The 13,318-nt window shown below is 35.3% G+C and overlaps 2 protein-coding genes across 2 annotated transcripts; both read right to left on the reverse strand.

Moving 5' to 3' along the window:
- Positions 1 to 2,992: 2,992 nt before the first annotated feature.
- Positions 2,993 to 6,391, reverse strand: LOC107726874 (C-C motif chemokine 28-like). Its single transcript, XM_016536577.1, has 3 exons — positions 6,315 to 6,391; positions 4,934 to 5,054; positions 2,993 to 3,392 (listed from the first exon to the last, which is right to left on the reverse strand). The coding sequence occupies exons 1-3, from the start codon at positions 6,382 to 6,384 to the stop codon at positions 3,284 to 3,286; spliced, it is 300 nt and encodes a 99-aa protein (XP_016392063.1). The 5' UTR covers positions 6,385 to 6,391; the 3' UTR covers positions 2,993 to 3,283.
- A 1,222-nt stretch (positions 6,392 to 7,613) lies between these two features.
- On the reverse strand, positions 7,614 to 10,575 carry avp (arginine vasopressin). The gene is made up of 3 exons (XM_016536570.1): positions 10,450 to 10,575; positions 7,935 to 8,139; positions 7,614 to 7,835 (listed from the first exon to the last, which is right to left on the reverse strand). Exons 1-3 carry the CDS (start codon positions 10,573 to 10,575, stop codon positions 7,696 to 7,698), a joined length of 471 nt encoding a protein of 156 aa, XP_016392056.1. The 3' UTR covers positions 7,614 to 7,695.
- Positions 10,576 to 13,318: the final 2,743 nt, after the last annotated feature.

Genomic DNA, 13,318 nt, shown 5'->3' on the forward strand with positions numbered 1-13,318 from the left:
TATTAAAAATAATCGTAACTTTAACAAACCCATGGAGGCTTTACAAAGGCATCACAAAATGAGAAAACATGGAGAGAATCATGAATCATTTATTTTCATTTATTAACCCTCCTGTGGTGCCTGGGGTCAAATTGGCCCCAAAGCAACTTTGAATTCTCTAACAAAAAAAAATATGATAATTATTTTTCTAAATGTATTAGACGAATTCATAAACATGCACATCTTGTGTTACAAAGGTTTTAACCCATTTAATCCCACCGGTCACAATAGTGACCATAAAGAAGGTTTACATTTATAAAGCTCTAAAAATGTTACTGACTGGTGTTTTAGTGCATTTTCAGCAAATATGGAAAAAATAAAGGGTCTCAGTTAAATATGTGCAGTGTCACATGGTTAATGTAAATTGTCACATGACCAGAGCAGTTTACTTCCGGTTTGCACCTTGAGAAGATGCATCAAAGCTCCCAAACAATTATATGTAACATATTATATATGTTACAATAAAGTAACAATTTTGAAATGCGTGGATGGTTATATTTTTGTCTTTTATCTCAGTGTTCCTATCAGTGCTGTATAAGTGTTTTTATGCATAATCTGAAGAAACAGAGTTTAAAATATACTTTTATCTACTATTTCATACAATAATGTGTTTACAAACACTGTGCATTACAAGCATCTATCAAAAAATGATTGTTGTTGGGTTTCCATATTATACGGGAAGTTTCCATAGACATCATAATTTTTATACTGTACTAATTGTATTTTCATTCCCCTAACCCTCACACAAAACTTTCTGCATTTTTACATTTCCAAAAACAAAAAAAACAAGCGTTTTCAAGCTGTTGCACTTTGACCCCACACATTAAAAACATGCCCTTAAAGACTGAAACTGGTGAAACTAGTAGAGTTAGTAACTGTTAGTTAGCTAATAAATGACAAATCATGTTTGCTGTAAGTTCGTGATTCCGCCGCTAGGTGGCGCTCCAGCATCGTCTTCTGTCTTCTGTAGAGGACGTTATACTTTGATTTTATATTTGAGACTCTACACGCCACAGTTTCTGTTCAGAACACATTCAGGGCTTTTCAGAGATATTAAATGTTTGGAGGTTTGATTATAAACTCCCTCTGCTTGGTCTTTAAATATGACTGATATTGCACCAGATGTAGCACTCTTAGGGAAATATGATTATGTTTTGTAATGATCATTTAAATCTGGCTCATTTTCAGATTGTTTGTCGTAAACAAACATCTCAGAAAAATGTTACGGGGTTTCAAATCGCAAATATGACACTTTGTTACGAAACGGTGGACAAACATCATGTTAATCAGGCATTTTGATGAAAACACAACAAGAAATGATTGATCAGTGTTCCTATGAAATATGAGATATTCTTATGATAATGTTGACAAGTTATTACTCCCATTATAACACCTATGGTTCAACATTAATATGCAAATTAGATGCAATGTATCGATACATTGTATAGAATGGGAATTCCAATTTATGAACATTTTAAGCACATATTCCATAAAGTACAGTAGTATATCAAATCATTCCGTTATATCTTTCATATAACTTATAGATAACCTTAAGACTAACATATTGATACTAACACCCACAAAACTTTAATTTTGATTTCATGGGGACTTTAAGATTCTGAGGCCTGTGTCTTAAGAACTAGTTAGACCAGTCTACCTTCGATTATGTCATGATCGGCCTTGAAGAAACTTCTTGAGACTAGTTTAAGCAGTTTATATTTCTATGTGACTAATCAAATGTGACTCTTGGTGCAGACGGTCAGATTATTAGATGGCGTCTCAAACGATGGAGAACATGTTCATCAGGTTTAGTTCTTGTAGATCCTGACAGTGCTGCTGTCTTTAAAACCAGAGACACACCAAACACTGAGACATGTTCGGTTTCACATAAATTACTCGGCTTAAAGGAAGAGTTCACCCAGAAATGAAAATCCTGTTTATTTAGGCTATACACCACCCTCATGTCGTTCCTCATGACAGAATTTTCATTTTTGGGTGAATTATCCCTTTAATATTATATATATACAGCTCTTCCATCAGTATGTTATACAAAGTATACACAAAACAAAAACAGGGACATAAAAATAGGGGTTTTGATAGTAAAACAAAATGAAAGTAATACAGTGATTCATTTTGTTCAATTGTGCAGTTCATTAAAAGCTCAGTTTCTCCATTACAAGACTATTTTGTTAGCTAATAAATAAAGCAGGTGCGTCCAGCTGTATCCATTTAGTCATCATGTGAGTGGGCGGAGTCTACATCAATCAATCAATCAGTGAGAGATCCAGCGTTCTCATTGGCGGGCGGTGAGTGGGCGGAGTCTACATCAATCAATCAATCAATCAGTGAGAGATCCAGCGTTCTCATTGGCGGACGGTGAGTGGGCGGAGTCTACATCAATCAATCAATGAGAGTGTAATCAGGTGTCTGGCTCTATATCTCTGGACAAAACCAACCAGTGTGTGAAAATATGTCTTAAATAAAGTATCTGAAAAATGTTCAGAATACATAAGTCCAATGCTCTAATTTCCTTCAAAAGCACTGTAATAAAAAATTAACAAGGGGTATTATTTGTTTATTTGTTTGTTTATTTATTTATTTGTGTATGCATGCATTTTTATTATTTACTTCATTAATTTTATTTATTTATTTACATGCATATTTATTTATTTATTTTAATGTGAATGCATGCATTTTATTTATTTATGTGTGTATGCATGCATTTTTATTTATTTCATTAATTAATTTATTTATTTATTTATGTGCATGCATACATTTTTATTATTTACTTCATTCATTTTATTTATTAATTTATTTGCATGCATTTTTATTTATTTATTTATTTAATGTGAATGCATGCATTTTATTTATTTATTTATGTATGCATTTTTATTTATTTAATTATTTTTATTTATTTATTTATTTGTTTATTTATTTATGTGTATGCATTTTTATTTATTTATTTATTGCTGTTTGCCATTGTGTTTTATACCTTCTTTCCCAATTCCTCATCAAATCATGTAAACTTACCATTCAACTCACATTATTTCTATTACATCATGGAACCATTTAATTAGTTTGGGTTCATGTGAAAAATCAACCAACTTACAGCCAAAAGCAGAGCATACAAAGAATACATACAGTATATTGTAGTAAAAACTGTAAAAATGAGTTTTAATACGTGCAATGCGAGAAATACTGAAACCGCCAGTAGATTAATGCATTATAAGTCAGATGATGATGTTCATTCAGTCTTCACTTGAGTGCGTTTGGGTTTGTGATTCTTCTTGAGTTTATTCAAGAATCGTAGGACTTCGAGATCAGCACAGATCCGCTTTTTTTTGATGAATAAACTGTAGAGCAGTAAACATGCACAGTCAATACAGGAGCACAGGACTGATTTGTGTGTGTGTGTGTGTGTGTGAGTGAGTGAGTGAGTGAGTGAGTGAGTGAGTGAGTGAGTGAGTGAGTGAGTGAGTGAGTGAGTGAGTGAGTGAGTGAGTGAGTGAGTGAGTGAGTGAGTGAGTGAGTGAGTGAGTGAGTGAGTGAGTGAGTGAGTGAGTGAGTGAGTGAGTGAGTGAGTGAGTGAGTGAGTGAGTGAGTGAGTGAGTGAGTGAGTGAGTGAGTGAGTGAGTGAGTGAGTGAGTGAGTGAGTGAGTGAGTGAGTGAGTGAGTGAGTGAGTGAGTGAGTGAGTGAGTGAGTGAGTGAGTGAGTGAGTGAGTGAGTGAGTGAGTGAGTGAGTGAGTGAGTGAGTGAGTGAGTGAGTGAGTGAGTGAGTGAGTGAGTGAGTGAGTGAGTGAGTGAGTGAGTGAGTGAGTGAGTGAGTGAGTGAGTGAGTGAGTGAGTGAGTGAGTGAGTGAGTGAGTGAGTGAGTGAGTGAGTGAGTGAGTGAGTGAGTGAGTGAGTGAGTGAGTGAGTGAGTGAGTGAGTGAGTGAGTGAGTGAGTGAGTGAGTGAGTGAGTGAGTGAGTGAGTGAGTGAGTGAGTGAGTGAGTGAGTGAGTGAGTGAGTGAGTGAGTGAGTGAGTGAGTGAGTGAGTGAGTGAGTGAGTGAGTGAGTGAGTGAGTGAGTGAGTGAGTGAGTGAGTGAGTGAGTGAGTGAGTGAGTGAGTGAGTGAGTGAGTGAGTGAGTGAGTGAGTGAGTGAGTGAGTGAGTGAGTGAGTGAGTGAGTGAGTGAGTGAGTGAGTGAGTGAGTGAGTGAGTGAGTGAGTGAGTGAGTGAGTGAGTGAGTGAGTGAGTGAGTGAGTGAGTGAGTGAGTGAGTGAGTGAGTGAGTGAGTGAGTGAGTGAGTGAGTGAGTGAGTGAGTGAGTGAGTGAGTGAGTGAGTGAGTGAGTGAGTGAGTGAGTGAGTGAGTGAGTGAGTGAGTGAGTGAGTGAGTGAGTGAGTGAGTGAGTGAGTGAGTGAGTGAGTGAGTGAGTGAGTGAGTGAGTGAGTGAGTGAGTGAGTGAGTGAGTGAGTGAGTGAGTGAGTGAGTGAGTGAGTGAGTGAGTGAGTGAGTGAGTGAGTGAGTGAGTGAGTGAGTGAGTGAGTGAGTGAGTGAGTGAGTGAGTGAGTGAGTGAGTGAGTGAGTGAGTGAGTGAGTGAGTGAGTGAGTGAGTGAGTGAGTGAGTGAGTGAGTGAGTGAGTGAGTGAGTGAGTGAGTGAGTGAGTGAGTGAGTGAGTGAGTGAGTGAGTGAGTGAGTGAGTGAGTGAGTGAGTGAGTGAGTGAGTGAGTGAGTGAGTGAGTGAGTGAGTGAGTGAGTGAGTGAGTGAGTGAGTGAGTGAGTGAGTGAGTGAGTGAGTGAGTGAGTGAGTGAGTGAGTGAGTGAGTGAGTGAGTGAGTGAGTGAGTGAGTGAGTGAGTGAGTGAGTGAGTGAGTGAGTGTGTGTGTGTGTGTGTGTGTTAAACACTCACACCACTGCATCAATGTCACAGCGGCCAGATTTGTTCTGGAGCTTGACTCTTGAGACGGATTGCAGCATGCGTTTAGGGATCTTTTTTGAAACAGTCAAGCAGCAACTGGGAATGGCATCCACTGAAACAAAAGCAACATCTGCCACTGAATAACAGTTAAATCCTGTCCTAACAAAACCACACACTTCCTGTAGGATGTTTTCAGAAAAGAAGAATGACAGACACAGACAAGCCTTTAATTATAGAGGGCATGTTTGATGTTCTGATAAAGCAGAGCGATGCATGTCCCGACACATGTCACTGCTGTCCACACTGACTCACTATCTATTCAAGCTGCTCTATAGGTACATGTGTCTCTGGGAATCAAACACGACTCTACTGACACTGTTCTGACTTATGCAACGCTATAGCATGGGTTTGATTCCCAGGGAATGCATGAGCTTTACTCGTGTGCTAATTTGGTATTTCTGGTCAAAAATGACGGGCTTTTTAAAAATCTCTCTTTGAAACTGATTGATCTGAACTTATGCACTTCAGTTTTTGAGTGAAAAAGTATTATTTGTGGATCATTTTGGCTCAAAACTGAGGCGCATGAGCTCAGATCAATGAAGCGTACAATCAATTAAAAATCCTCTCCGAGTCAAAATGACTGGAACACATGGAAGCTTGTTTCTGCCATGGAAAAACAATATATATATATATATATATATAAAAATCTAAAAATAAAAAAAGGTATTTGTGACTTTTTATCTCACAATTAAAAAGTTACAATTACCTTTATTTTTTTTCTTTCCGAACTATAATATAATTTTTTTTAAGTTCTGATATATAAAATATGAAATGCAGAATTGCAAGATATAACCTCAGAATTATGAGAAAAAAATGTATTGTAAAATTTATAAAAAAAAAAAAAAAATTATGTACAAAAGTTTACATCTTGCATTAGTTTTTTTTGTTTGTTTGTTTTGTTTGTTAATGCCATGAAATAAAAAAAGATTTTTATCTCAAAATTCTGACCTTTCTTGCTTGCAATTCTGAGTTCATATCTTACAATTCTGAGAGAAAAAGTCAGAATTGAGATATACAAACGCATAATTGCAAAAAACTGAAATGTGAGATAAAAACTTGCAAGGGTTAATAAAAAAAGTGCACATTGCATTAATGTAATCAACACTGAACTGAGCTGAAAACCACAACACGTGTTTTTAGAGCTACTGAAGAACAGAATCTGTATTGCATGAAGCGTTATAGAAATAAATCGCTTTAGGTAAAAGGAACAAATGCATAAGCCTAACCTATTACTAACATATTACATTTACAATTTGCATCAACAACATAAACATGATCATGATGAAGAGCATCAGATGGATCTGCTTCTGACCTTCAGCGCTGGTGAGGATGATGATGGTGACGCACACGAGCAGCAGGACAGATGTTGCTTTGAGCTCCATGGCTGAACAGCACTGAGCGTGAATGAACACAAAAAGACTTATTTAAACCCACGCATGCCAGTCCTGTTACGCCCTCATCGCCCGGCCTGCCCCAACTCATCCATCACACCAAAGAAAACAGTTTTACACATCGGTTATGAAATCTCTTTTGTAGCAGATGAAATATTCCCCGCAGCACCTCATTCAGGTGAATGTGAGTATGAATGCACCGAGCCATTTGCTGCAGGTTATGCGTGACACGAGCCGTACGAACACATGCATGATGTCTTGAGCAGTGTTTCTCAGGAGTTTGTTGATTTGTGTTGTTCGTTACGGTCAGTTGCGTGTCACTGGGTGTGTTCGGTAATTGCGCTGGATGTTCAAGCTTGTCTGTTTTAGTTTCTTTTTTGATATTGTTACAGGAGCAGACTTTCATCTTTGACCTTACAAGAAATCCCACTTAGAAGAATATGATAATTTTTAGAAAGAAAATGGCATCTAAAGGCATCATTTAATTAATTAATCATAGGGATTAAATTAAAGGGATCATTTAAGTAAATGAAAGATTATTGGAAAAAATAATAATTATTAACAATTATTTGTGAAATTTACTATAGCAATTCTTGAGTGAAGATTGGTTCTACACAATTTTTTTTGTATAATTAATTTTTATTTTTATAAATATTATGTACATAGGTATGTATTGTCTGTTTTAAAAGTGAAATGTATTTATTTATTTATTTTTGATGTAGTAATAATATTTATCATCATTATCATTATTATTATCATTATTGTTATTGTTGTTTGCAATGGACCAAAAGAATATCTTGTCATAATGTAACAGGCTTGTGTTTGGCTTTAATTCTTTCATGTGCTTCTGTCATTTTTTCTTTTCTTTTGTATCCAGCTCTTTCTTCTGCTTTTCTGACACGTGTGGTAAATCATCTGAGTGCCTTGGGTTTCCAGATTTTACAGTGATTAAAGCGAAAAGCTAATGTACTAGATTCATCTTTAATAAAAGAGTTTCAAACCTGATCTGCAGGATCTGTCAGACCATGAAAACACTTTTTGGAGCTAACAGAAAGGCCACGGGCTGCTTAGGCTGCAGATTATATGTTAGATGAGTAATTATTACCTTTATGAATCTCTGAATTATCATCATCACATAAAGGCAGGAACAGGTCACGCAGCTTCTGGGACAATAAACTCAAAGCGCTTGAAATAACAAACGAGCCAAACACATTCACTTTCACGTCCGTTTACTACATACAGTATTTACACAGCGCTGGGATGAGCAACACGTGTGTGTGTGTGTGTGAATGAATGATCGCATCAGAAGGGTCTTTGTCTCCGAGTGGCCAGATTGAGCAAACGCAGCAGCATTTCTCCAGAAACGCCCTTCAGACCCACGCCGTCTTCAGTCTGATGAGATCCCACGTCTTCAGAACAATCCGGATCCAGAACACAGCTCTCTGAGAGACACAACACATGCATTAGGCACACATATCTGTCAGAGAGTCAAGAGCTTCAAATTAAGTTCACTCAAGTATCAAAGGAGATGTTCTGCTCACCTGAGTCGCAGCAGACGCCTGGAGCGGCGCATCGGCCCCCCGGGGCCCCGCAGGACAACCCATCCATCTCACAGGGGCCCGGCAGCAGATTCTCCTCCATGCAGCTCAGCGTGTCTGGAGATCCAAGCAGACATCCCAGACCGGCCCCGCAGCAGATACTGGGGCCAAAACAATGGCCCTGATTCCCCGGACCACACGCCGGACACTACACACATACACACACACACACACACACACACACACACACACACACACACACAGACAGACACACACGCACACAAACACGCACACACACACACAAACACACTGCATCAGTACAGTCTATTCATTATCATATAGAGATGATTCAACGGATGATTCGTGATACATAAAATGGGACATAGTTGATATAAAGAGTGCAACTGTAACAAATTTTCATGAACATTTATAATACATATAATAATATATATATTTAAAATTAAAATCAATGTAATTTCATTCTAAGATTTCAACATCTAAATTGACAATAATATAAATGCCATGTTGAGTAGATATATTATTAATATTACTAGTTAGTTATTTTATTTTTTACTAATTTATTAATTAAATTTTATTACAGTAATGTTAGTTTGCTCAAATAGTCGCTAAGTTAAATGGAAAAACCGACAAAATGTTTATTTTGTTCACTTATTCGAAATCAGTGTTATTTTTAGAATCATTTATATATTAATAGTTTTTATTAATATTTTGAATTAGCTGTTATTTTTATATTTTCCGTTTTCTTTTAAATTTTAGTTAAAGTTTTAGTAATTCTCTTGTGTTGTGTTTTTTTAAGTCTAGTTTTTATGAATTTTTATTTCAGTTTAAGTTTTAGTTATTTTAGTACATCAAGTTAAACTACAGTAAATGAAAATTAAGTATTTTTTCACTTAACGTTTATTTAATTTCAAGTAATGAAAATAATTTTTTTTTTTTACATTTTGAATTAGTTTTTATTTTGTGTTTTTTGTCATTTTTATTCGTTTTTAAAATGTCAAATAGTTTTTAATTTTTATTTCAGTTTTAGTTATTTTAATGCATCAAGTTAATTTAAATATATATGAGGAATGTTCCCTGTGCAACTAGCTGAAATAAAATAAGTTTAATATGAATGTTTCAGCTCATTTAAATTAAATATTTCACTGCACACAGTACGAATGTTTAGCAGATGAACTTTAAAACAAAGAAATTCTGAATTCTCTCAAATTACTTAAAAAGCTGCAGTGAATGTCCACAGTATTGATGCTGATGATGCTGATGCTGCTGATGCTGCTGATGAGGATGATGCTGATGATGCTGATGCTGATAATGCTGCTGATGCTGCTGATGAGGATGCTGCTGCTGATGATGATGATGATGATGAAGATGCTGATGCCTGATGATGATGCTGATGATGAAGATGATGCTGATGAATGATGATGCTGCTGATGCTGCTGCTGATGATGATGATGATGATGCTGATGCTGCTGCTGCTGCTGATGATGAAGATGATGATGCTGCTGATGCTGATGAAGATGATGAAGATGATGCTGATGATGCTGATGCTGATGATGATGATGATAATGATGCTGATGATGCTGATGAAGATGATGATGATGATGATGATGATGATGAAAATGATGATGCTGCTGATGCTGCTGAAGATGATGAAGATGATGCTGATGATGATGATGATGATGATGCTGATGAAGATGATGATAATGATGCTGATGATGCTGATGAAGATGATGATGATGATGATGATGCTGATGCTGCTGATGAGGATGATGCTGATGATGCTGATACTGATAATGCTGCTGATGCTGCTGATGATGATGAAGATGATGAAGATGATGCTGATGATGAAGATGATGAAGATGATGCTGATGATGAAGATGATGAAGATGATGCTGATGATGAAGATGATGAAGATGATGCTGATGATGAAGATGATGAAGATGATGCTGATGATGAAGATGATGAAGATGATGCTGATGATGAAGATGATGAAGATGATGCTGATGATGAAGATGATGAAGATGATGCTGATGATGAAGATGATGAAGATGATGCTGATGATGAAGATGATGAAGATGATGCTGATGATGAAGATGATGAAGATGATGCTGATGATGAAGATGATGAAGATGATGCTGATGATGAAGATGATGAAGATGATGCTGATGATGAAGATGATGAAGATGATGCTGATGATGAAGATGATGAAGATGATGCTGATGATGAAGATGATGAAGATGATGCTGATGATGAAGATGATGAAGATGATGCTGATGATGAAGATGATGAAGATGATGCTGATGATGAAGATGATGAAGATGATGATGAGGATGATGCTGATGATGCTGATGAAGATGATGATGATGATGATGATGAAAATGATGATGCTGATGATGAAGATGATGCTGCTGATGCTGATGAAGATGCTGATGATGATGCTGATGATGATGCTGATGATGATGATGAAGATGATGCTGATGATGAAGATGCTGGTCTGTACCTGTCTGACGGGCTCTGGCTGGGATCTCTTGCCTCCTCGAGGGCAGTTCTGGATGTAGCAGGCGGATGAGAGCGCAGAGAGCGCCAGCAGACAGAGGACACACGCAGACAGCAGAGAGTCGGACATCTCGACACACACTGATGCTCTGATGCTCTCAGACGCTTATATAGAGCTGCAGCATCAGCACCAGCGGAGCTCCTCCTCATCAAACAGCTCACATCCACCACTGCTTCAGACGCAGTTATCGTTCTAGCAATACTTTGAGTTGGTTTTTGTTTTTATCTTTCATTTGATGATGCCAACCCTGAAACAACATAAACTACCAAATGTTGCTACAAGTTTGATTGCAACATATAATCATTGCTGTTAATTAATGCTGTCATTAACTGAATTTTACCGTACATTTCTGCCATATGTACATCAATTTGACATAATCACCACTGATAAGCTACTACTAAATATATTGTAGAAACTTAATTTTCTGTAAAGCTGCTTTGCAACGATTGTATCGTGAAAAAGTGCTATACAAATAAACTTGAATTGAGTTTTCTCTTTTGAATTTAGTTAATTTTGTAAATTTTGTTGTGTGTTTTGTCTTTTTAATTCTCTTTTGTTTAATATGTCTATATAGTTTTTATTGATTTTTATTTCAGTTATTTTAGCTGTTTTAGCACATCAAGTTAAACTAAATGAAAATGAGAGCTGTTGCCTTGACAGCTAGCTACAATAAAATAAGTTTGTGATTTTTTTCACTTAATTATTTTGTTTCAGGTAATGAAAACACTTTTTAATGGTTTAATTTTTTCCAAATATTTTGCATTTTCCATTTTCATTTTAATTTTCATTAAAGTTGTATTCATTTTGTTGTGCTTTTGACATTTTGACATACTTTAATTTTTTATATATGACTGTATAGTTTTAGTTATTTTAGTACTTTATATTAAACTAAATGAAAATAAGAAATGATGACTAGCTAAAATAAAATGTTAAACAGGTGTTATTTTATTTCACTTAACATTTATTTTGTTTCAGGTAATGCAAATAATGTTTTAAGTGATTTTTTTTTAATGTAGTTTTTTTTTTTTTTTTGTATTTCCCATTTTCATTTTAAATTGAGTTAAAGTTACAGTAATTTTGTTGTGTGTTGGGTAAAATAAATGAAAATGAGAAATATTTGTAAGTTTTATTTTATTTCAGGTAATGAAAACACGTTTTAATGTTCTAATTATATATATATATATATAGTATTTTCCTTTTTTATTTTATTTTTTTTTCCATTTCCATTTAATTTTGGTTAAATTTTTAGTAATTTTTAGTGCATTTTTGTCATTTTTATTAATAATTTTTTATATGTCTGTATAGTTTTAGTTAAATTTAGTACATCGTTAAACTAAATAAAAATAAGACATGTAAAATAACTTTTTTAAGTTTTTATAATGTTATTTTAGTTAATGTTTATTTTATGTCAAGTAACATTTTTTATGGTTTTAGGTTTACTTTTAGTTAATTATAATAATAACAATCCTGTTCAGAACATCATTGTTTCTGATTTTCCTTTTTTATTTTATTTTTTTTCCATTTCCATTTAATTTTGGTTACATTTTTAGTAACTTTTTGTGCGTTTTTGTCATTTTTATTAATAATTTTTTATATGTCTGTATAGTTTTAGTTAAATTTAGTACATCGTTAAACTAAATAAAAATAAGACATGTAAAATAACTTTTTTAAGTTTTTATAATGTTATTTTAGTTAATGTTTATTTTATGTCAAGTAACATTTTTTATGGTTTTAGGTTTACTTTTAGTTAATTATAATAATAACAATCCTGTTCAGAACATCATTGTTTCTGCTTGAGAACTTATGAAGAGTGACGTTTAATGAAAAATCAGTTCATCTGACAAACTAATACAGACAGAATAAACCACACCTTCACCTTCAAGAACATGTTTCAGCAACATCAAATGCATGAATTATTAAATCATAAAGTAAGTCTTAAAAGTGTATTATTACCTTAAAACTAGACTATCAGTCTTTTAGTTCCAAGTGAATATAAAATATACATTTATTTTATATAAACTGAAGTGTTTACATTTTATATGAATATATTATATGTCTCGGGACTGAAGGGGTTAATGTGTAATATAAGCGAGCAGAAGGTCAAAGCTGTGAAATAACAGATATGAGATTCATCTGAACGCAGGACTAAACAGCAGAAATGCCTGCTCAGTATTCAGAGCTCACAAACACTAATCCAATCCAGCATTTCCAGATTGTTTATGCGCATGCAGGCCAACAAAAGAACAATTTAATCCAATAACACCTGGAGAACTCAGACGTGCTTTGAGGAACATCAAGCCTGTAAATCTGAGAATATGAGTGATAATAAACTCATCACGCAAACGAGGCCTAATCAGACAGCACAGAGTTCACTCACCTCATTTAGAAGCAGCACATCAATAACTGTCATAATGAAATGCTGCACATACAGTAAATGGAAATGTTGTTGATCATTTCAGTCCGGAGCGTTTATGTCAGAAAGACTTTTCGTGCTTTTAGATTCAGTACATTTTCTATATTTGCTTCAAAATATTTCATGACACCTCAGAATACATTAGATTGTAGAAGCCCATGGGCTGGCATTAAAGTTTATTATTTAGTCCATTATGGGCTGGTCTCCATGACGACAGCATCCTCATCAGGACTGGTTTTCTGCGGGATATTTATGTTGAGCATCTGTACGCTGGGAGAAGGTCTGACGCTGCTGCAGTTGGTCAGTGTGTGTGTGTGTGTGTGTGTGTGTGTGTGTGTGAGTGTGAGAGTGTGTGTGTGTGTGTGTGTGTGTGTGTGTGTGTGTGTGTGAGTGAGAGAG

This window comes from Sinocyclocheilus rhinocerous, unplaced genomic scaffold (genome assembly GCF_001515625.1).
Source record: "Sinocyclocheilus rhinocerous isolate Xijiao unplaced genomic scaffold, SAMN03320098_v1.1 scaffold1808, whole genome shotgun sequence".
In the NCBI taxonomy this organism is placed as follows: domain Eukaryota; kingdom Metazoa; phylum Chordata; class Actinopteri; order Cypriniformes; family Cyprinidae; genus Sinocyclocheilus; species Sinocyclocheilus rhinocerous.

Coding starts and splice junctions, on each gene's coding strand:
- LOC107726874 (XM_016536577.1), bottom strand. CDS start 6,384: ATGGAGCTCAAAGCAACATCTGTCCTGCTGCTCGTGTGCGTCACCATC. Junction 5,055..6,314: donor CATCCTCACCAGCGCTGAAG/GTCAGAAGCAGA, acceptor CTTTTGTTTCAG/TGGATGCCATTCCCAGTTGC. Junction 3,393..4,933: donor TGTGACATTGATGCAGTGGT/GTGAGTGTTTAA, acceptor ACTGCTCTACAG/TTTATTCATCAAAAAAAAGC.
- avp (XM_016536570.1), bottom strand. CDS start 10,575: ATGTCCGACTCTCTGCTGTCTGCGTGTGTCCTCTGTCTGCTGGCGCTC. Junction 8,140..10,449: donor AGCCAGAGCCCGTCAGACAG/GTACAGACCAGC, acceptor GTATGTGTGTAG/TGTCCGGCGTGTGGTCCGGG. Junction 7,836..7,934: donor AGGCGTCTGCTGCGACTCAG/GTGAGCAGAACA, acceptor TGTGTCTCTCAG/AGAGCTGTGTTCTGGATCCG.